Source organism: Marmota monax, unplaced genomic scaffold (genome assembly GCF_021218885.2).
Source record: "Marmota monax isolate L192 unplaced genomic scaffold, Marmota_monax_Labrador192_F-V1.1 WCK01_AAM20220418_F8-fsc00013, whole genome shotgun sequence".
NCBI lineage: Eukaryota > Metazoa > Chordata > Mammalia > Rodentia > Sciuridae > Marmota > Marmota monax.
The window spans coordinates 9,081,755-9,107,343 of record NW_026692202.1 but is presented as its reverse complement, the minus strand read 5'-3'; the positions used below and the strand labels follow the sequence as shown (position 1 = coordinate 9,107,343).

The following is a 25,589-nucleotide window of genomic DNA, read 5'->3' as shown; positions in this document are numbered from 1 at the left end:
GTGCCCAAAACATACACTGGGGAAAACACAGTCTTTTAAACAAATGGTGATGGTAAAACTGACTATCTATATGCAGAAGAATAAAACGAAATCCTTATCTTTCACTCTACACAAAGGTTGACCCAAAATGGATCAGCAACCTGAGGATCAGAACCGAAACTATGCAACTCCTAGAAGAAAGTGTAGGATCAACAGTTGAACATATAGGCATAGGCAATGACTTTCTCAGTAGGACTTCTAAAGCTCAGGAAGAATACCAAGAATTAAAAATGGGATGGTATCATATTATAAAGCTTCTATACAGCAAAGGAAACAGAGTGTGAAGAGAGAACCTACAGTATAGGAGAAAATCTTCACTAGCTATTCTTCTGACAGAGGATTAATATCTATAGTATACAAAGAGCAAAAAAACCTTTACACCAAAAAACTCCAAATAACCCAATCAATATATTTCAGTGAAACTGAAATAGACACTTTTAAAAAGAAGAAATAACAAATAGTCAACAAATATATGAAAAATGTTCAACATTTTTGGCAAATAAGGAAATACTAATCAAAACTACACTGAGATTTCACTTCACTCCAGTGAGAATGGCCGTTATGACTACAAATAATAAATGCTGAAGGGGATGTGGGGGGAAAAACACTTTCACACCCTTGGTGGGATGGTAAATTAGTACAACTATTATGAAAATCAGTATGGAGGTTCCGCAAAAGACAAGGAATGGAACCACCTATATGACCCAGCTATAACAGTATTCCAAGAAACAAAGCCAGCACACTATAGTGATACATGCATACCCATGTTTATAGCTGCACAATTCACAATAGCCAAATTATGGAACCAGGCTAGGTGTTTGTCAATAGATGAATGGATAAAGAAAATGTGGTGTCTGTGTACCTATATGCATAAATATATGTATACACAGGCATACACACACACATACACAATGGAATTTTATTCTGCCATAAAGAATAAAATTATGTCATCTGCCAAAAGAAAAATAGATGAAACTTGAGGGTATGATAGTGAGTGAAATAAGCCAAATTCAGAAAGTCAAGGGTTGTGTGTTTTCTCTCATATGTGGAAGCTAAAGAGAAAGAAAAGGAATAAAGTTGGGGTAGGCATCTCATGAAAATAGAAGGGAGACTAGAATAGAGGAAGGGGAGCAGGGGAAGGGAAGATGGGAAGCAAAGGTAAGATAATAGGGAATGAAACTGACCAAAATTATATCCTCATATTTATAAATGTATAAATACGTAACAATGAATTTCACTACTATGTATAATTATAAATGTACCAGTGAAAATTAAGATGAGTTAATATTTTGTTGTATATCAAAAATTAAAAAAATATTTTATATATTACTCTTGCTTAACATTATGTTACTTTAAACATTTCCTCACACTGTGTAAAATTTTATAAAGCTATTTGATTTTTTTCTATGGACAATCTTCAGTCCTAGGTTCTGGTCATCAATGAATCCAACTACTATAAATTCATGGATAATAATCATGTTTTGTTTTTGTTGACTGACAATCTGGCTTTTGTGGGAAAAATTTCTCTCCCATTTTCTGACCCTTTCAAATTGGGTTAAATATTTGTCTATCCTGTGAGAGCATCACATGTACACATTGATCTACAATCCATAATTCCATAATTTCCATGTGAATGGGAGTCTGTGTCTGTCTCTCCTTCCACCAAAAACTCCTGGAGGAACCAGGTCAGATTAATCTTGATAGCCTTAACATTTAGTAGGATGTCTCCAGTTGGAAGTGATGTAAGGTTCTTTTGCCCACTCTTGAGTTATACTGTGTTACATAGACAGTAGAGTGACACTGCTTGACATCGATGTTTATATCCACAGTAGCAGTAAGTTTCTTGTATCTGTATTTGCACCTTTCCTTAAGAATCAATGCATAAGCTTTGGCCAGGGGGACAAATTTGAGTGACAATACTATGCTCAGTACAAGTTACCTAATCTCCTACTTCCCAAAGACTATGTCCATTATTGGATCAAGTTTGTGTGTTCTCTAGGAAGATCCTTAGTTTCCCGATACAAATCACCTTGCAGCAGACCTGTCCTACTAACTCAATAGATAATTTATATTGTCTGAATTTCAAAGGAGAACAAGGCATATGTATCTCTATCAAATTATATTTGAGTTTGTAATGATCTTTTTGTTGGTAATAAAAATAAAAAGGATTTTTGAATTTTCAACAAAACTAAGGACTTTAGAATATTAGCTAATTCTAGATTTCCTTTTGAATTTTCTTTGAAAAATGTTGCTATTCTTGCTACGTGCTGGCTCCTATTTACTACGTCTAATCATCATTCCCTTTCACCTTGTCTCTATAGCATCTGCTGTGGTATCCTTGCATCTTTTGGTCTGTCATTCATTTTTCTACTAGCTGCTCAATAAAGCCAGATTTCATTTTATTTTAAAATTCACTTTTAAACTGTTCCACAAAACATAAAAGTATATATATTAATAGAGTTCCATGTAATGTTTGATACATGATGTTTAAATCGGGTTAAACATATTTATCACCTCAAACATTTATCATTTCTTTGTGGTGAAAGCTTTCAAAATCCTTTTTCCAGTTTCTTGAAACATACAATATATAACTGTTATTTGTAGTCACCATATTGTGCAGTAGTACCCCGGAGCTTCTTGCTCCTATCTAACTGTAAGTTAATACCCATTGGTCAACCTTCCCTCATGTCTCTGGCCTCTAGTAACCATCATTCTAGTGTAAATTTCTTTGATAACTTCTTAATATTCCACATGAGTGAGATCATGTGGTAGTTGTCTTTCTGTGCCTGACTATTATTTCACTTAATAAAATGATTTATACTTATTTTGGTGTTGTCACAATGATAGAATTTTATTCATTTTATGGTTGAATAGTATTACATTATGCAAATGTATCACATTTTCTTTATCCATTCATAAGTTGGTGGACAATTGGGTTTTCACTTCTTGGCTATTATGAACAGCGCTTCAATGAATATAGGAGTGCAGATGTCACTTCAACATACTGATTTCATTTCCTTTGGCAACATTCTCCATAGTGGGACAGACGGATTTTATGGATGGTTCTATGTTAGAAATCTATATACTATCTTCCATAATGATTGTATTAATTTACATTCTCACCAACATGGTGCAAGGGTCCCCTTTTCTCCACATCCTCACCATCATGTGTTATGTCTATTTTGTTGTTGTTGTTGTTGATATTAGCCATTCTTACTAGGGTGAGGTGCTATTTCATTGTGATGTAATTTGCAAATCCCTGATTAGTGATGTTGAACATTTTTACACGTACCTGTTGACGATCTATATGAATTTGTTTGAGAAATGTCTCTTTAGATCTTACTGTCCATTTTTAATCAATTTTTTCAAAAATTGTGATTTGGACTTCCTTATATATTCTGGATATCAACCTCTTGTTAGATGCATACACTGCATATTTTATCTCATTCTGTAGGATTGTTCTGTATTTCTGCATTCTGTTAAGTGTTTCCTTTGCTGTGCGGAGCTTTTTAGTTTTATGTAATCCCATTTATGTATTTTTATTTTCATTTCCTATGCTTTTGGGGTATTGTCCAAAAACTCCTTTTTCATTCCAAATATCCTGAACTATTTCCACTATATTTTCTTCTAGTAGTCTTGTAGATTTTGGTCTTAATTTGAGACTTAACTACATTTTGAGTTTTTTTTTTTTTTTTTTTTTTTGGTGCTAGAGATTGAACCCAGGGGTACTTAACCACTAAGCCACATCACCAGCCCTTTTTGTGTTTTATTTAGAGACAGGGTCTCACTGAATTGCTTAGTGCCTCGCTTTTTATTGAGGCTGGCTTTGAACTTGCAATCCTCCTATCTCAGTCTCCTATGCCACTGGAATTACCGGTGTGCACCTTTCCACCCAGCTTGAGTTGATTTTTGTAACTGATGAGAGAAAGAGGTCTTAGCTTCCTTCTGCATGTGGATATCCAATTTCTCAGCACCATTTATTGAAAAGGATATCCTTTCCTAATGTGTGTTCTTAACACCTTTGTTGAAATAAGTTGGCTGTAGATGTCTTGGTTTACTTCTAGGTTCTCTATTCTGTTCCATGCTGTTTTACTCTTACAACTTTGAAGTAATTTCACATTTTCAAGTTTGGTAGCATAATGCCTTCTGCTTTGCTTTATGTTGTTCAAAATGGCTTTGGCTATTCAGGGAATTTTTGTGTTTTCATAAAAATTTTGGAGTTATTTATTTCTATGAAGAATACGACTAGTATTTTGATAGGCATTGCATTGAATTTATAAATTGGTTTTTGGGAATAGACACTTAGAAAATATTGATTCTTCTTGCTACCTTTTTGTATTGTTTTCAATTTTTTTCATTAATGTTTTATAATTTTCAGTATAGAGATCTTTCACTTCTGGTTAAATTTATATGTAGGTATTTTATTTTATTTTTTGTAGCTATTGTAAATAGAATTCTTTCCTTGGTTTCTACTTTAGACAATTTTCTATTGGCATACTGCAACAGTATTGAGTTATGTATGTTGATTTTGTATTCTGCAACTTTGCTTCATTCATATACTCTGATAATTTTTTTATGAAGTTTCTGTGGTTTTCTACATAAAAGATCATGTATCTGCAAAAAGTGACAAACTAATTTCTTTTTTTCAACTTGGATGCCCGTTATTTATTTCTCTTGTCTAATTCCTCTGGCCTAGAAATTTTTAGCACTATGTTGAATAAAAATGGTAAATGTGGGCATTCTTGTGTTGTTTCAGATCTTAAAAGCTTTCAGCTTTTCCCCATTCAATAGAATATTAACTGTTGGTCTAGTATAAATGGCCTTTATAATGTTGTGGTATGTTCCTTGTATGTCTTATTTGTTCAGCATTTTTATCATGAAGATATGTTGATTCATGTTTTATTCCTGCATCAATTGAGATTACTCTATGGTCCTGGTCCTTTGTTCTCTTGATAATAGTGTATTACATTTATTGATTTGTGTATACTGACCTGTCCCTGCATCCCTCAGATGAATCCTACTTGATCATGGTGAATAATCTTTTTAATGTGATGTTGGATTCAGTTTGCTATTATGTTGTTCAGGAATTTTGCATCCACGCTCATGAGGCTATTGGTTCCTCCCTCCTCCCTCCCTTCCTTCACCCCCACTGTCTTTCTTACTGTTGTGTTTATATGGTTTTGGTATTAGGGCAATGCTGTCCTTGTACAATGGGTTTGAAAAACTCGTTTTGCTTCTAATTTTTTTGCAGTAATTTAAGGAGAATTGGTATTAGTTCCTTTTTAAATGTTTGATAAAAGTCAACAGTGACACCATCTGGTCCTGGGCTTTTCCTTGATGAAAGGTTTTTTATTACTAATTCAACCAATCTCTTTACTAGTTATTGATCTGTTCAGGTTCTCTATTCTTCATGGTTGAGTCTTGGGAATGTGCATGCCTCTAAGAATTTGTTCATGTCTTTAAGATAATCAATTTTGTTGACATATATAGTGGTTTATTATAATCCTAATGATATCTTGTATTTCTGTGGTATCAGTTATCATGTTTGCCTTTTCATTTCTGTTTTTATTTGAGTCTTCTCTCTTTTTCTGAGTTGAGCTAAGGGTTTGTCTATTTTATTTATCTTTTCAAAGAACCAGATTGTTATTCCATGGATCTTTTTTGCTGTTTTCCAGTCTCCATTTATTTCTGTTCTGATCTTTATTATTTCTTTCCTCCTACTAATTTGGGCAGCTTTTACTGTGAGGGCATTGATTGAGGTAACTTTTCCTCTTTGCACTGGTTTTGTTAAATCCTATAGGTTTTTGTATGTTGTATCTCTATTTGCATTTAAGAAATTATAAAAATTCCTTCTTGATTTTTTTCCCTCAATCCACTGGTTGTTCAAAATAACCTGTTAAATTTTTATAGTTTCTAAAACTTTTCCTACTATTGATTTCTAGCCTCACTGTATTATGGTCAGAAAAGATACTTGATATTTCAATTTTTAAAATTTTGTTGAGATGTGTTTTGTGGCCTATCAAATGATCTATCCTCGTGAATGTTCCATATGCTGATAAGAAAAATGTGTATTTGGAAGCTGGGAGATTCTGTCTGTTAAGTCCATTTGGTACAATTTAATTCTGCTGTTTCTTTGCTGATTTTCTGTCTGGATGATCTGTCTGTTGTTCAAAATGGGTGTCAAAGTCCCCAGCTACTACTCTATTGGAGTCTGTTTCTCTCTTTAGGTCTACCAATAATTGCTCTATTATATATTTTTCAATACTGGGTTCATAATTGGTGAATTGCTAATTCCTATTGTTGATGTGATCCCTTTATCATTATAAAATGACCCTCCTCATCTTTTTTTCCCTGTTTTTGATGTAAAGTCTATTTTTATCTGACACTTTTGTTTTTTGGCTTCCATTTGCATGGAATGCCTTATTCCCTCCCTTCATTTTTAATCTATATGTGCCAAGTGACCACAAACTGAAACCTCTGAAACTGTGAGCCAAAGTAAATATTTCTTCCTTTAAGTTTTTTTTTCCCAGGTATTTTTAAATTGGTATTTCAGGTATTTTAAATATGGTTCATAGTAAATAATTTATTATTTATCTAATTAATCAGGAAGAGCAATTATTAAATACCAAAACCTCACTTAAGAGTTGGCACTACTAAAGAACTAGATTAGTTAACCAGAGCACTTTAACTGCAATTGAATATGGAGACTTTTTCCGGTTGAATACATGCCTAATAAAACAGCCACTTTGATTTGCCTGTTTTGTTTTTTTTTCCCCCTCAGCCAGGTTCCCAATAGCTTCCTGGCTGTTTTGCAGATTGCTGCTTAGTCCCCCTACAGAACAAAATTTTTCTTACTAATAGAGCTCTCTCATAGGTTTAAAGTCCAAATGCCTAATTCAAAGAAGTGCTAATCCACTTGCAAAGCATCTCATTGAAGGAGTAATCATTCAGCCATGATCAGTATTACTAATCATAATTACATTATAATTTCTTCTAATTACTAAATGGTTTTCAACCAATACAAACAAATGAGCTCTCTTAGGAATACAGACACTGGTCTGAAAATCAGGATAATGTCTCATTTAAAAATCTTATTGATTTTTTTATTTGAAGGTAGGAAGATATAGCACTGGAAATGATTAATTTTACTGACTTTGAAACTTGCATGTGGTACTCTAAAACTCAGCACCATGGCCTTGAGAGAAATATTAACCTGAGGAGAGAGAGAGAAGAGCATGAGGGAGTAGGGCAGAGAGAAAACTCAGAAAATTCCATAGGTATTGGGGTTGGAGGGAAAACATAACCATGTATGACAAAAGATGTGTTAATTTGTTTTACTATAATACCCACGTAAATTACATATATATATAATTTTTATATGTAATTTTATATGCAAATTATATACACATAATATGTATACCTTAGATATGTACAATAAAATTAATTTAAAAAAGACACTGTGATCAAGATACCAAAATCAATCAGATGAAATTATCATATTTTAGGTAAAAACGGCAACAATTAAACACCAAGGATGCTCTGAAGATCAAAGATTACTTGAGATTATAAGGGACATAAAACCCTGTAGTCCCCTTTATTCCTCAAAGCCACTAGCAAAAAAATAAAAAGTTTCTTAGTGTGAGTACAAACAGGTTGCCCTTCTGACTAGAGAGACAAAATGCTCTGAATCCCTAGAAAATGTAAAGGTGCCTAGAACAAGAACTTGGAATACAAAACAAAAGCAAAAAACAGCATCAAATCCAAACCTAAACACATACCCAAACAAAGAAAAAATATAAGTAGATCAAGGTCAGATATGTTCTAACAAGAATCTCTTAAATGTGTATAGTGATTTACAAGCATTTACATATTAATTGTCTAATTGCCTCATTAGAAAAATGCAGGACAGATATAGCTGCACTGTTTAAATGAATGAGAAAACCGAGGTTTAGAGAAATTAAATGATTTGTCATTTATACAAGGAAGTTTAAATGGTCATGCTAAGATGTGAACCCATGTTTCCAAAATTCAAATGCCATATTAATACTGTCACACTAGGGCCACCTCAATCAGTCTACTAATATGGTGTCTTCCTACTTTTACCAGTCTTTGTTCACCTCAGTTTCAGCTGATGACCTAGTTTTGTAGCTTATGAAAAAATCAGAACAGAAGAGAATTTCTTCATCATCCCACTACTCAACAGGTAAATTGTCTCTGCTTGTAGTTAGGTAAGGCCATTTCTTTCATTTATGCATTGATTTTCCTTTTCCTTTTGCCTTCTTCAGGACTTGGCTCCTTCTTGCATAATTTTCCTACACACTATAGGATTGTTTCTGTCAGCATACAAATATTTTGCAACATCTTAAAAAAGCCAAACAAAAAAGAAATAATAAAAGAAAATTGATTCCATATTATCGTCCTCATAAAGCTCCATGTAAGATTAGCTGATTTTACTGTCTCTACTTTCTTTCCTTCTCTCTTGAGTCTTCTCCAATAAACATTTTGTTTCTACCACTCCACTGAATTTACCCATTAAAGACATCTAGTTGAATGGTTAATCACAGCACTCATCTAACTATACACCATGTATCTTTAACTCAGTTAATTCTCATCCACTTCTTGAGGTACTTTTTCCCACTTGGCTTTCAGGAAAATGCACTCTTCTGGAACTCTTCCTTCTCATTCATCTTTCTGCATTCATTTTTGTTTGTGGATGTACCTCCTCTCCTCCCTCTCCCCAACCTCTACATGCTAGACTTCCCAAAACTCAGTCTTCAGATCACTCATTAACACTTACTGCCCAGGCCATTTCAACCAACACTGTGACTTTGAAATACTAAATATTATCCATATGGCTGCCATCAGACTTCCCCCAAATAAACATATTCTCTGTTTTCACCCAGTGTTCTCAACCTTGATAAATAGTATTCTTTCTCACTGAGTTGTTCTGGTTCAAACCTAAGCACCGTATTGTTTATTTTCTTTACTTACAATTAATCTATTATTAATTCTTGTTGGTTCTATCTTTAAAACTTCCTGAGACTGATTACTGTAAACCATTTCAACTTCTGAACATTCTACTCAAGCCACCATCTTCTCTGAACTATACTTTTATAATAGCCAGTTTTCTACTAAGACAGAGAGGCTTTTTCAGTATGAATATCACATCATTCGTCTGATTAAAATCTCTCCAGTTTCCTTCAACACACAGGATAAAACCCAAACTACTGATGGTGGTCCTAGATGGCCTTGGCTGTGCCTATCATGACTTCCCAGTGCTCACTCTAATCTCAAGCAGACTGGGTTTTCTGCTACTGTCTCAAAGTGCCAAGTAGTTCCCTGCTTCCTTTATATTTACTTTCCCTGTGCCTGTAATCTCTTTAACAGGGCTTTCTCATGACTTGCTCCTTTATATCATTCAGTTCTTTCATCTAATACCATATTTTCAGAAAAACCTTCTTTAACCATCCTATGAAGAAGTCACCATTATTTATTAAGTGTAAGGAAATCTAGCTGAGAATAAGAAACAAATGAAGGGTAGTTGTGGTAAAAATTATAAAAATATAATTATAAATTATAAAAATAATAATACATATAAAGCAATAGTAAAGAATATGACTAAACATAATGTCTTGTTTTTAAATATATAAAAAAGAATTCACAAAACTTTTGTCTCCAACTGTTATTAGTTTTGTAAAAAACAATTGTGTTATACTTATCTACATTGTTACATAAAGAAAAAGCCTGGGGGCTAGGATTGTGGCTCAGCGGTAGGGTGCTTGCCTAGCATTCTTGGGGCCCTGGGTTTGATCCTCAGCACTGCATAAAAAAAAAAGTAAATGAATGCAATAAAGGTGAGAAAAAAAAAAAGAAAAAGCCTGGCATTCTATTTAACATAAAAGGTTATCTTTCCCTAAGCATCAAGGGGTATTTCTGTGATTATTTTTCCCTTTTAAAATTCTTTTTTTAAAAAATATTTATTTTTTAGTTGTAGTTGGACACAGTACCTTTATTTCATTTTTATGTGGTACTGAGGATCGAACCAGGGCCTTGTACATGCGAGGCAAGCGCTCTACCGCTAAGCCACAACCCCAGCCCCTTAAAATTCTTTTCAAAATAATAAATTATAGGATTGGTGAAACTGATTCAGGGTTTGAAAAGATGTTACGGTCAGCTGCTTTCTGAGACTAAATGGCAGGATATTAGGTTTTATAATTGCAATATATCCTAATATTATTTTTATTGGTAATATATGTTTTTTTAAGACATGAACCAGCATGACCTTTTGAAACAGTTATAATCACTATTATTAATGATGGAAGGAGGTAACTTGGATTTCTGAACTGCTCCACCAGCTGGACTGAAGATACCCTAAAAATTAATTTTAGTATAATTAAATGTTGGGACAAAATCAGAATTACTTTAATCAGAAACCAATATCCAGCATGTGAAAATTAGATTTTAAAATGTTTTATTCATTGTTAGTGTTCATTGTTAGTGTCCTTGTGACTCATGTATTTAAAAAAATCTAACAATGCTTTGCTTATCCAAAGTAGACTAAGAAATGGTTAAATTGGGACAGATTTTATTCTCAGCAAGATCATACTCTTATTTTCAGTACAAAATAATTTTTATTTTCCCAATATAGTTATTTACTGACAATTCTAAATAGTTATAACATTAAGCTAAACAGAAATAATAGACAATTCTAAAAGATAATAACATTAAGCTAAGCAGAGAGTTAACTACTAATGATAAATAAGAATATTCCCAAAAAAGAATGCCCACTTTTGCCACTTCTATTAAACATAATGCTGAAGTCCTGGCCAGATAAATTAAGCAAGAGAAAGAAATAAAAGACATCTAAATTGAAGTTGATATGACCTTTATAAATCGAAAGCTCTAGTGATTCCAGCAAAAATTGTTAGATCTAACTAACCAGTCAGGTAAAGTTTCAAAATAAACATTGACATATAAAACTCAAAGCATTCTATACACCAATAGCAAATTATCTGAAAATAAAACCAATTTACACATTATAGGATGTAAATTAGTACAGTCATTATGGAAAATAATATGTAATTTCCTCAAAATATTAAAAACACAATTACTATATTTATAATCGGCACTCTCACTACTTGGCAGATAGTCAAAGAAAATGAAATCAGTATGTCAAAGAGATATCTTCATTCTCATATTTATTGCAGCACTATCCACAATGGCGAAGACATGGACTCAACCTAGGAGGCCATCAATGATAGATAAAGAAAATGTGGGATATACACATAGGGCTACTATTCATCCTTAAAAAATAAGGAAATTTTGTCATTTGTAACAATGTGGATAAAGCTGGAGAACATTATGTTAAATGAAATAAGCCAGGAGATCTCACTTAAAAGGACAGAGTAGAATGATGGTTATCAGAGACTTGGATGATTAAGGGTGGGAGAAAGGGAATTGTTGGTCAAAAGAGAGCTCATTACAATTAGATAAGAGGAAAAATAAGTCTAGAATAGACAAATATAGAGAGGTAGAAAGTAGATTGCTTAGGGCTGGTGAGGAGACAATGAGAAGAGAGAAACTGGGAATGACTGTTATTTATGTTTCTTTCTTGGGTGATGAGACTATTCTACAATTGACTGTAGTGACAATTCTGTGAACATACTAAAAACCAATAGATTATACACTTTCAATGAGTGAACAGTTTGATAAGTGCTCACTCCTCAATAATCTGTGTAAAAATAAGCAAATAAATAGTGACTTATTTTGCCAAATTATTCATGATACTGTTCCTTCCCTAGAAAGAAAACTAGTATAGTTTTATAACTTAAATCATATAAAACCATTCAAGATATTTGTAACTTAGAAATGTCTAAACAGTGGTTCCCTCTGTAAAAGTTCTTATATGACTCCCAGGTATTTGTGGATTCATCCCTGCCAGGCTTGTAACTAACTACTGGAGAGAGGACAACGTGAACAAGTCTTTTGCCTTAAATGCTGTAAGCAGGACGAAATACTTCCAGGCACATGTGAAGCAGTATCAAGCAGCAACAGCATGGAGACAAACACAATTCTGCTCCTTTGTGATCACTAGGTTTCTTGGGCTCTAGGATGATTATTCTTGAAAAATATGAATATGTCTTCTATTTATTTGGTATTTTCCAAGTGCCTTAAATATTAGTACTGGATAGAACCGTTAGCAAATCTTAATGAACTGTGACAAACTATTTTTTACAGTTTAGGCTGAGAAGATTATGGGTGTATACTTTTTATGTACTTTGCTTTATAAATTTAGATAAAAGGGAAAAATAATATTCAAAAAAGAAAAAAGTACACACTATTAAAGGGAAAGAAGATATTTAAGTTTCTGTGAGATACTAATTCACTGTTGGGAATACAGTTGGCATTTTGTTTTTAAAATTATTTTTCCATTCTGTGTCATTTTAGGCAATACTTTTTTAAGTAAAAAAGGTAAACTATGTGACAGTGAAGAAACAGTAAGTCTATTTATACTTTTATATTTAAGCTCATTTTTAAATTAACAATCCTATTTAATCACCAACATGTAGAATGCTGATGATCACTTAGGACACCAAGAGTAATTAGGAAAAGAAAAAAGAAACAAAGATGTAACAGTGCAAATTCAAAGTAGTATCACAAACACATTTTATGCTCATCAAAACATAAGAGTTTAAAAACCTTTAGTGTCTTCTTCTAAATCACAACAGACTTACTTGAGATTAAGGCCTTTTATCAGGAACACTGTAAGTACAGAATGCTGGGAGAAACTAAGGAATAACAGAGAATAAGAAAGGTCTCAAAGGAAAGGGACCAAGAGCAAAGATAATTTTTTTTTTTTTCAAGATATTTGCCATCTGTGCTTCTCCAAAAGATGCCAGGCAGCTCCCCAGCCTGAGGGTTAGAGAAGCTCTTCTCACAAGCCCTGGAAAATATCCCATCAGGTTTCCTCCCTCAAAGTAGCAGATGGGATTCTGTGATTGTCATGGGGTTATTTGGAAATGGAAGGCCATGAGGTTGGTGGTGTTCACTGTTACTCAGTTAACCTTTCCTTTCTTTCATTTTTCCTTTAATGAACTCTTTAATTTTACATGCTGGGTCCCCTACCAGTACTATTTATAACTGGCTTGTTCTTTTTATTTAGTTTTAAATTTCTCTCTTTAAAAAAAAATCTCGTTTATTTTCTCAATCTCATGTTTGAGAAATGTATTTGTTCAGTTTGCAATCAAAAAGTTTGTAGTTTTGCCCTAAACATTACAAAATTCAAGCATTAAGTATGTCACATTATTAAAAATGTAATATACATGGGCATAGCAAAGAATCAATATATTTTTAGAGAAAGCAGTACTGTCAAATTGGAAATTTATTGATACATAAAAATCATGTTGCTCTGATACTCTTCTAAATTTGGAATTTTTCTGTTTTACATTAACACATGAAATCCATTCTTTTAGTCAATAAAATAAGTCTTTATTGGAAAACAAGAATTTCACAGCTTTTCAAATTGTACATTTGATATATAACTATAATCCCACGTTTGATATATAAGTATAATCTCATGTTTCTGTCTAGTCATAAGACCAGTAACAGATAAAAACTATTGAAAATTTTGGAGACATAAATATACTTGGGGCATATTTTACTTTCTTTCCAAATTATTATTACTATAGCAATCATACTCTGAAAAATATGTCCAAAGAAGATTTTCTCTGGCTTTGAAAGCTTTTTATTTCTATTACTGTTTTAAAATAGGTTGCTTTCTAAAAGTTTTCTGAACATATCAAGTCCTGATTTGCCATGATGACAAATACTTTCTACTCTAGACTTGGGCTTTCAGTGCCAACATCATTAAGAGATTCTTCAAATTACTTTTTAAATGTTCTTTTCCCTCAGGATTTTCACTTATATCTAATTAGACTACTAACTCCAAGCCATATAATCCCTGTTGCCAAAACTGCTAAATGCTTCAATAAGTAGGAGGAGGGCATCAATGGAGCCAGACAGATGTAATGTCACTGGTTAACAATAGAGGTGTGAAGCAGCTGCCTTCATTATGAAGCTTATTAATGCATGGTGTTGAAAAAAACTTGGCAAGGGTTCTTTCAGAATACCTAGCCTTTTCAAAATAGCATCAGATCGTTTAAAATGTAAAATATATGTCTCCAATAAAGAATGCTGAAATAATTATTTTTTCAGGTAATTAATATCTGCTTTTAATACCTATGATTCTAGGTATAAATTTTAAAAGCAACTTCCATTCTTTATTTTTTAAAAGCATATATGCTTAGAATTGAGTCACAGATAAGATATATCAAGGAGAAAAAGAAGGGTAGGTATAGGAGAAAAAAATCTAACATGTATCTTTCTATATGACACAAAATACCTTCATTTTATTATAATTCAACCTCATTATCTGTATGTTAACACTTACCATGAAGGGTTGTTTGATGCTTATAAATAATGTATATAAAATTTCTGGAACATGACAGGTGCTCAATAAAAATTATTTTTTAATGGATGTTTTGGAAAGACAAGATTTAACTAAGTGGGTTACAACTGTAGAATGCAATTAATAAAGAGAAAGAAAAGAAATAGTCCCAGTATGATCTTTGGCCTTATACCTAGAATAGAATATTTTACTATCACTTAAAGATAATGGTATCAAAAAATGCAAGACAGAAAGAGTTTAACTTCAAGGAAAGAAAAGTGAAAACAGAAGCCTCAAAAGAGGTTTTACAAGAGAAAAAATGTATTAGCCGAAGTCTATTCATTTTCAATGTTGGCTGGAATAAAGATTTTCATATAATAAAGTAACAATCAGCCAGAATTAGTACCCGAAAGTACAACAACTTGCCAAAAAGAAAAAAAAGTTCATAATATTCTGGAGAATAAAAAAGATTCCTAAGTACCTAGAGGGCCAAGAGAATAAACCATGCAAAGACCAAGAAGGTCCAATATGGATCTATGCCTTCTTTGGTCTTCAGAGAAATGAATCTCATAACAATGGGGCTAACACAATTTCCTTTTTGGTTCTTTAGCAGGTTTCAATAAATTTATTCCAACCCTTTTAAAATACATTTTTGGCCTATATTCATCAATTGAAATATTAAGTTCTCTGAGAATCAGATAGAACCACCCATCAACTGTGAAAAAGTCACACTTTTTGTTATTTGTGTTCAAGACACAAAGAGGCCTCTATTCAAATGACTCATTATTTTAATTTTGGTTATACTGCCTCAAAGCCTTTGTTGTTCAGACTAAAAGGGCTCTACTCAAACGTCTTCTATCATTCGAGTAGCTCACTTTGGGCCATTCAGATTTTCTTCTTGAGGTCTATTTAATGTGAGACTAACAGAAATATATATAGTAAATCTACTCTGTAAAGAGAAGATCAACATGAAGGACAGAATACTACACCTTGCTTTGTTTTTAGATATTCTTTTTAAATTATGAGCAACATTATACTGCAATTCTTAGAGCATCACAGTGAGCTGATGACTGGAGTCATCAGCAATACACAAGTGCCTTCCATGGTTTATCACCATGACTCACAGTTTTTCTATGTATTAGTATATAGAAACACACACACATACAAACACACATTTATATAGGAAGCTTGTCAATAATATTAACTGTTCTATACCCTAACCTCAGAAAGTGACTTACACAGTGAAGATATGAAATAATATTTTTTTATGAATCATTATACTGTTTGTGGGTAAGAGGGTGGCCAAGATATTTAATATGAAAAAATGGAAATAACATATAAAGAATAAATCAGCTTCAACATACTCTTAAGTAATTTCTTTAGAAAAATCGCTTTTTGCTAAGAACTTGATTATTAAATCCTTATATCTGGAAGAATTCAGTTTTATCTGTAAACTCAGACTCTACCTGTTGCTGTCACCTCTGACTGGTCAATAGCATGATATTAATATAATACCACTCTGGAAACTACTAGATTGATTCCACCCATCCTACTGATAGAGGAAAAAACATAGTATCAAAAAATGCAAGACAGAAAGAGTTTAACTTCAAGGAAAGAAAAGTGAAAACAGAAGCCTCAAAAGAGGTTTTATAAGAGAAAAAAATGTATATGATGAGGTATGAATGGATCTATATGGAATTTTTACCAAACCTGTCTATGTACTTTCTGCTATGGAATGCTTAAAAATAGAAGCTTGCAGTGCCCAAAACACTGAAAGAAAGTATATGATAAGGTGACCTGGTTAAATCCTTTCTTTAATTTTTGAAAGAAAAGGTAGCATCTGATAAATATTATAAAGTTAAAATAATTATATCTCTACTTAAAAAGAAGTTGTGTGTTTAATATAGAAAAGACAAAAAATAAATGCTGAAAAAAATGCAGAAAAGGGAAACTCTTACACATTGTTGGTTATAATATAAATTAGCATAGCCATTATTGAAAAAACAGTAAGCATAGTCCTAAAAAACTTAAAACAGAATTACCAAATGATCCAGCAATTCCACTACCATGTGTATACCTAAAGATGATGAAATCATTATACCAAGAAGATTTGTCCACTCTCATGTTTTCTGTAGTACTGTTCACAATAGCCAAAATATGAAATCAACCCAGATACCCTTCAGTGGATAAATGGATAAAGAAAATGTGGTACACAATGGCATACAATGGAATTGTATACCATGGAATGCTATTCCACCATAAAAAGAATGAAATCCTGCTATTTGTAGCAACATGGATGGAACTGGAGGTCATTATATTAAGTCATACAAGCCAGACACAGAAAAATACCATCAGTTTTTACTCATTTTAGGAAACTAATCAATCTTGAAATAGAACAAGTAGAAGAGGATTCAGTAGAGACTAGTTAGGGTAGTAAAGAGGCAGAATAGAAAGAAGTTAAATAAGGTGCATCAAAAATAGAGTGAAGGGGCTGGGTTGTTTCTCAGCGGCAGAGCACTTGCCTAGCATGCTTGAGGCACTGGGTTTGATTCTCAGCACCACATATCAATAAATAAAAAAAAAGGTCCATAAACAACTAAAAATAAGAATTTAAAAAAAAATCTTAAAAAATAGAGTGAAGGAATCACTTCTGTTTCTTCTTTAGCACAATAGGGTAGCAACTGGTTAAATTAATCTGTGACATATTTTAAAATAATGTAATAGTATAAAATGTGTTGAGACCTTAAGAAGTGGGACCTGATGGGAGGAGATCATGGAGTACCAGTCTTGGTGGGGATTAATGCCTGTATTATAGAAGTGGGATAGTTTTCACAGGACCTGGTAAGTTATTTTAAGAAAAGGTGTCTATAATGTGTGGTCATTCCATGTGCTTGGTCTCTTCTACATATATCCCTCACAGGTCTTGCATATACTTCAAATATGTGCTGCATTTGCCATGTTAGTATGGAAATTTTAGTCCCAAAATCATGAGACAAAATGGCCATTATGACCAAAATGGGTTGACTTGGGTATTTGTTATAGCAATACAAAATGGACTAAGACAATATGAAATAAAAATTATATTCTCAAATCTGAGAGAGTAAATTAAAATGTACACCCAAAATCATTAACAACATTCTAAATCCATTGTCATGGCAGTTTTCTAATAGTCTTCTCACCAGAGAAATCCGATTTTTATGAATCTTTGTCTAGGAGACAACACAATCTCATCCTTAGGGAATCTAAAAAAATTCACCACATTTTTAAATACTCTCAGAAATAAACTTTTAATTTCTCAAAGACCAATGTTTTTGATAGCTGCATCATATATTTAAAATCATATTCTTTTCTACACACAGCAAACATCTAATTTATACAGCATCAATTCATCCATCTTTCCATCCATCAACTGATTCATTAATAAACATGTTCTGATTCATTATAATATTCCAGGCCTTATGGTAGGCATAAAATCTATACAGAAGTTTCTTAGAGGGAAAGAATTGAGAAATTAAAAATCTGTGAGTGGGATATCAACGTTCATTATGAATAACAAAGCAATAGGAGAGAAAGGAAAAAAATTTAATAAGCAAACTACCAAAGAATCAGTGAATTTAGATGAGAAACACCTTAAAAATGTTATACTCGAATGGGGTTAACTTTTTTTTTTAAAAAGCACCAGTACACCTGAAGAATAAAATAATGAAAACACACACACACACACACACACACACACACACCCTTTGACTAATATGTCAACAAAGTTTAATGGCAAATTAACACACTTCAGTTCAACAAAGTAAAAAATAATAAATAGATAAATAAAGTGTATGCTATGTAGAAAGGTAGGTGGAGAAGAGTTGTAATAAAAACGTTAACTTCCATATTAAATCTATTGTTTAGCTTCTAAGCAAAAATGTAAAAATGGTCATAGGATAGTTTTTACCATATGAAACTTCTTTTTTCTTTTTGGAAAGGGACTTGGTGGGGTTGGAAGTAGGGTTTAAACAGCTCTCTTGGCATTAATTCTAAGAAGACTTAAATCATGCAGATCTTTAAGTAAAGAAACTTCAATAACATCATAGTTAAGTATTCAACAGCAACTATCCAAAAGAAGCAATAGGAAAAGTTTTGAATTCAAAGAGGCTACAATGTCAAAGGCTTGCTCAGGAAAGTCCAGCTTCTACCTTTAATTCTGGCTTAAATATTAATAATGCCCTTCCACTGATAGAAGGATCCAAGTTTGAATAATAAATTAATTATGGAATCACCTTTATGTATGGGGAAATTGGTCTAAACAGGAAACTTTGTAGTAGCCTTGTTTGACAGAAGGAAGGACTTCATGAACATTTTCTGTCAAATTTCAAGAACTGGATGGCAAAAACTCAGGACAAATTAAAAGAGAAAGTCTGAAATATACAGAAACAATACAATAATATCATGAAACTCACACTCAGAATTGACAGCAATTCTTCAATAGTGCATTCAGGTTTCAAACGGTCCTTGAACATTTTAACGGTTTGGTGCTTCAAATAGTAATAGGAGGCAATTCGGCCATATGTGAGAGGCTCAATGCTCCGATTATCCTGTTCCAAAGGATAAAAATGACATTAGTAAAAAGTACAATGGAATTACATATCTTCATAAAACTAATAATTCATACTGCAGGCTGCTAATGCAAAAGTTTTGGTACAAATTTGGCAGTACTAGAACCCAAAGCCCTATTTTTGAAAAGCTATGCAATTAGAATATATAATATATATATATATATATATATATATATATATATATATAACCAAGTCGTACCTCTCCAATTTCAATACAGTAGGAAAGTTCCAACTCAACCAGGGACTTTTCAATCAGATGGGACAGAAACTTGTTTACAGAATCATGGCTCACATCACCTAAATTGTAGTAGCTAGAAAACAAGCAAGGTTATTATTAGTATCAAGGTATTTTCTACCAAAAATATCACCTTAGTTTTATGATCTCTTCAGAATTTCAAAAACACAAATTACATTTACAGTAAATCAGAGAAATAAAGCAACTGTAATTATCATTCCTGATTTACAAATCAAAGGTCTCATGTGAAGCTTTGTTGACAATGATGAAAATGGTAATACATTAAAAATATATAAGATGAGGAGATAAAATCCTGCATCACATTTAAAGAGAAATTGTTTCCCATGTTATAACTAGCATTGTGTCAGTTTAATCCTGTACACCAAAATTATGCCCTGAATTTAGAAAGCTGGAAACACGAAATATATGTAAATGTATTTATATATGTAAATATATAAATCTTGTTCCCTTTTACTATATGAACTAATCTCAATAATTTTACAAAATAGAATAGTGATATGGGTGATAGTTATTCTAGGTAATGCAGTCAGTTACTGTTCCCCTAGTGCATAATGAACAACTGTAATCCTAACAACTAGAAGGGACATCATCAAGCTAAAAATAAAACTTTTTAAGTTGTAACATATAGAAAATACATATACACAGCTCTATATATTTTCTAAATAAAAATCCTAAGGACATACAATTCATCTGAATACTCTTCCCTACAACTCAGAGAGAGAGGTTCTTGACAAATCACTAAGAATCTGGGCCTGGGAAATGATCCAAAAGGTGAAGGACCCATTGTCATGGCAGTTTTCTAATTCTTACTGGATGAACCCTGTACCCTAGTAGGCATGGAGAATTTATATACCCTACCTCCCCTGTCCTCATGTAAATAGAGAAGTAGAAGGAGAAAGTGGTCTTAGAACCTTAGATCAGGTTCCAATCATTAAAATCCATGACGGCAGTTTTACATCTGTATAGGACCAGAAAGTGAAAAAGGGTGCTAAGCAATCTCACATGGTAGAAGCCGAAAAGAAAACATACCTGAGGTATAGAAAATCTGAACAGATGACTATTTTGGGGATTTTGTTTTCCTTTCTCCAAAGAAACAGACTTAAAGACAGTACAGGATGAAAATTACATTGAAGTAGGTCTGAAATCATGTCAGGATATATTTCCATTACAAAGAGAAGTTAGTTCAAATGCTAAGTATTCTAAATTCAAGAATCTTCACTGAATAAGGATAAATAAGATAATAGAATTTACTTGGTAAAACAACTTTTCAGAAAAAAGGAGTAGTTACTTTTAGTCTGTGGAAAAATTATTGCTTTTCCTAAACAAATCCTCTTGTCATGAACTGAAATAAAGCAGTGTTTATCAATGAAGTACTAAACCCAGTGCTATCATTAATCTAAACAAAATGTTTAAATTATGCCCAACTAGGCATATATCAAAGTGAAACACAAACACCAGCATTAGAAAAAAGGTAGAAAATATTTCCTTTGCCCTGGAAAATCACTAAGCTGAAGTATTTAGTTTTCTGCTTCAGAGGTAAAAATAAAAATTTTGGATCTTTATAGTCTCATAAAAGAGACAGATTCTCAAAGTCATTCTAAATTATCAAAGATATTTTTTCCCTTTCTTTTTTTTCCCCCAGGAAGTGAACTTTACAGTCAAACTTTCTGCAATATAAGTGTAGACTTCATACATCACATTCTTTTGGCTCACTGAGCCTATAAATTTTCCAATACTATTTGTAGCTGTCTAGACTAATATATAGTTGATAAAGGTATTCTAAATTGAAAACACCAGTAAAAATTTGCCCAAGATAATGTATAAGTAGTACCACTTGTAGCATAAGAATCTAATTTTTCATGCAGTTAAAATTATAAAAAATAATATTATCAAAAAATAAAATTTCATTTTGTTTATAAATTTATTAAGTTATTTGAAAAAAAAACTCATGGATGATGCTGATTATTGTAGTCTACCACAGATATAACTGGAATGCCAACTTTGCCATTTTATGCTTGAATAAATAAACTTGGTATGCTTACTAATAATAGTTAAACCCATTAATAATAAAAAGTTTCCTTAAAAATTATAGTTCTTTTTAATATTTATTTAATTCACTATGTTTTATTTAATGCTATTTTATTCATTGTACTTACAAAATGCATTTGGATGGGTTAATATTCTAAAGTTTGTTTAAGTCTATTAGGAGACTTTTTCTGTTTTTTTTTTTAAATGATCAATAATAGCTTTCACCTAGATAATACAGTTAGTGTAAACATTTAAACATAATTTGGCAAAACAAAGAAAAGCCAACTAAAATTATGTCTCTCTATAACATACTATCTGATGACCTTATTAAAATATTACTAATAATCTAGCTTATTAAAATTTAATAGTTATTTGAATAGAAAAGCATAAAAATCATTGATATTCATTTAAAAATTTTATTCCCAAATTTGCTCACCAAAATCCTAATGAATTTACAAGAAGTGGTGCAAAATTCAATTCAGGTAACTGAACTTCACTGATCTTTTCCAAATATTCTTTACTAGCATTTGAAATGAAGGCTAAGGTCACTTAAAATTTTTAAATCCTTTAAAATTAAAATGTTACATCTTAATTAGCTATATAATTTGCAATCATAGTAAAATAATAAAACTAAATTTAAATTAAATTATTTTTTAGGATACACATAGATTTTTGAGAGTTCATATATTCGACACTTTAGAGTTCATATACTTGGACACTTTTGTGTGAGTAAAGAACGGAGTTTAGATTTATATGATCTGTATTTACAGCACAATATGGCCTTTACTTTTGTTGAATGAACTTTTCAGCTATTATACAATTTCTAGCCTGAACAAGTATAAGCATTTATCTTAAAATATTACTTATCACTCATTTCAATAATCCCTTTACCAACTTGAAAAAGCATACAACAGCTAAGTAAAAAGGTCTGTTTTCATGTTGTATTCTCCACAGTATAAAATTTATAATTTACAGGTTGTTTAAACAGAAAATTTATGCAACTGTTTAATTACAGATAAAGGATACAATGTAGTTTCATGCCCAGTGCTTTGAATCATCAAGTCATTATCTTCCCTTTGCTATAAACAGCCTACCTTTTTGTCAGCATGCTATTTCATTTATTTCACAGAGAAACCCAGTTTCACAATAATTGACTTGTCAGAAGCTCTAATTTATGAGACTGAGCTCTGTAAGATTTCTGTATATTGGACTCAACCTGCACACAAGCAGGGTTGAATATTTACAATGCTGTTAACAGGTGCTGAGTTGTTTAATGATTCTAATAGCCAGAAGCGTACTGAGAAAGCCAGCGGGATCACAATTACAGGCTGTTTGAACACAACAATTACTAGTCCCCTGAGAGGTGTGAAAGTCAAAGGCAGTTTGATACTGACAGCATCTAGCACATGGGCTAGACAGGCTAACTTCTATTAGCAGTCCATTGGGACAAAGTCATAACAAACCTCTCCCTGTCATAAAAATTTACAAAGTTCATAAAATTTAAACAATCGAAAACTAGAACAACTTTTCAAAAATTATCTTTACAAGATATTATTAAAGGACAAACAAGAACACCAGACATGAAATCTCAAAGTTATCTTTTTTCAACCTTAATACAGATGAAATTTCATCAACTGGGAATGAAAGAGATTTTATAGTAATGTAAAACATAGCAAAAGTTACACCAAACAGTTTGGATTTAATGTGAATAGTGGCAGCCATTTCCTGTTTGGTTTATGTAAACCTGGCCAGATATCTCGCTGGGAAATTTTTCATCAGTATTGAAATGCTGCTGCTATAACTGTCAGTACTGAGAAGTCATTTGTTACAGCACCATGTTTTTTTATGTTCAGATTATGCAGCAGTAATAATGACACAAATAATGAAAGTGGTTGCAGGGACAGCTGAAACTATCACAAAAATTTGCCCTAGAAATATTTAAAAGCGTTCTCAAGGGAAAAACGAAGACTAAAACTGAAAATACAAATTGAATCCAGAACTCAACTTGGAATATATTATACTTTATGAAAGCAGCACATCTGTTTATATACATTTGAACAAGCAAATGTATATATGTATGTGTGTGCACACATATTTATGCAAAATTTATATCCTTATATGTACATAGGTATGTATTTGCACACACTACACACACACATATATATATAAAATACACACACGCATAGGAATATAAACAGAAATCATGAGCAGCTGAGGAACAATGGGCAAAATCTTCACCAACAGAAGTTTTACTTTGGATGTGGTATGATGGGGGCTTTACAGTACAACTGACAGGGGCTGGAACATCAGGTCATCTTTATTTATCTATGTGTGACCATATTTTGAAAACAGCATTCCTTTTCAATGATTAAATAAACTTGTCTGTTACACATATGCAGGCAGATGAGCTTGCATATATTCTCTTCCCACCCAAGAAAGGTCAAATCTCAATTTATGTCACTGGATGATAGGGAGTATTAAGGAAAAATTAAAACTACACAGAATACAAGCCTTTCATTTGAGACACTGATGTTAGCCTTTGTAATACTTTAAGTAGATCTGAAAAATAAGTAGAAAAAATTTACCAATTTTCTCAACTCCTGTGCCTTTGTTTGCTTGCAGCTTTGTGGAAAGAAGATTTTAACATACACAGTAATGAAAAAATATAATTAAGAGGCAGTCATGAGTATGTGAAGTGAACCTTTGTGCAATACTGGTAGAAATTTAAATTACTAAAGACATTTTGAAAAACAGTATGTAGGATCCTAACAAAACTAAAAATAGATTTACTATATGATCCAACAATCCTACTACTGGTTATATACCCAAAGAAACTGAAATCAGTATATGGAACTCCCCATATTCATTGTAGCTATTATTATATCCATAATAGCAAAATTATGGAAACAATCCAAATGTTCATTGACAGATAAATGGATTAAAAAATGTGGTATATATACAATGTAATATATTCAGCCATAAAAAAAGAACAAAATACTTGCTTTTGCAACAACATGAAATGAATATAGAGGATATTATGCTAATAGAAATAAGTCAGGGACTGAGACAAATATTGCATAACCTCACTTATATGCAGAAAACATTTTACAATGTATGCATGTATTGAAATATCTCACATTTATCCCATAAATATAGATATTATTTGTCAATTAAAATGGAGAAAAAGAAACTTAGAATTCCACATACAAAAGTTTATGGCAATTTTTTAAAAAGTCAATTAGAAAGAAAGTAGCAAAATTTGATTACAGCTTATTAGGTAAAATATGTAAATTGTTAAACTTATTTTAGGCCCAGTTTTCCATTTTTATCTCCATGTGAAGGTATACACATTAAAACTGACCATTTATGGTTTGGGAGATAGCATCAAATGAACATGATTGTCATACACTGAAAATTAGTACCATATGGTTTAAATCAAGAAACTTTTCAGCATAGCACTGGAAGAGAAGTGGACAGGGAGTGAATGATTGAGCTCTGGACCTGATAATGAGCCCAGTGACAGCAAATGTGATGGAATGCCAGTATTGCTTCTGCTACTCATGAGCTGTGTTATTGTGAGAAAGTTGCTTACTTTTCATTTACTTCAGTTACTTCATATATAGAAGGGAGATCATACAGTACTAAATGAGTTAAGCTCTTGAAATAACATCTCAAATACAGTAGACACTCAATAATAATTGCTAGTGAGAATTATTGTTTCCTGATTTATTAATTTCATTTTATGTTTATAAATTCCTATATTTATGCTCTGCTACTGTTGTTCATATAGTTTCTTTTGAGATGAATGCTTAATCATTTTATTTTTTAGGTCTTTAAAGGTCTAAATATTCCTTGGAACTGTGCTTTTGTTTGAATCCAGGAGCTTTGTTTGCTATGGAACACTTATTTTTTTTTTTTAATAGCTCTAGTCTTTTATTTGATTTTAACTTTCACTGGAATAAATATTTTAAAATCTCAAATAGTTAGAATTTGTTTATCATTCTTTTTATTGTCTATTTCTGGTTTTACAGATTGAACAAACCTAATCTGCAATGCTTCAAAATATAAAATATTTTGACCAATGATACAAAGTCACAAGAGGAAAATTCCACACCTCACCTTATGTGATAAGGTAACAGTCAAAATGCAGGCATACTAAACATACTGAATAACCTTACCTTCAGCATGTATATAAAGTTTAAGACACATAAAT

General features: G+C 32.1%; 1 protein-coding gene across 3 annotated transcripts in view; it reads right to left on the bottom strand.

Moving 5' to 3' along the window:
• Positions 1-25,589, bottom strand: part of Ascc3 (activating signal cointegrator 1 complex subunit 3) — a 382,235-nt gene that overhangs the window by 68,297 nt on the left and 288,349 nt on the right. For all 3 annotated transcript variants that reach the window (XM_046430755.2, XM_046430758.2, XM_058575411.1), the window contains exons 35-36: positions 19,292-19,403; positions 18,937-19,071 (exon numbers count right to left, since the gene is read on the bottom strand). In XM_046430755.2, coding sequence (XP_046286711.1) covers positions 18,937-19,071; positions 19,292-19,403 — 247 coding nt within the window. The remainder of the gene's footprint in view (positions 1-18,936; positions 19,072-19,291; positions 19,404-25,589) is intronic.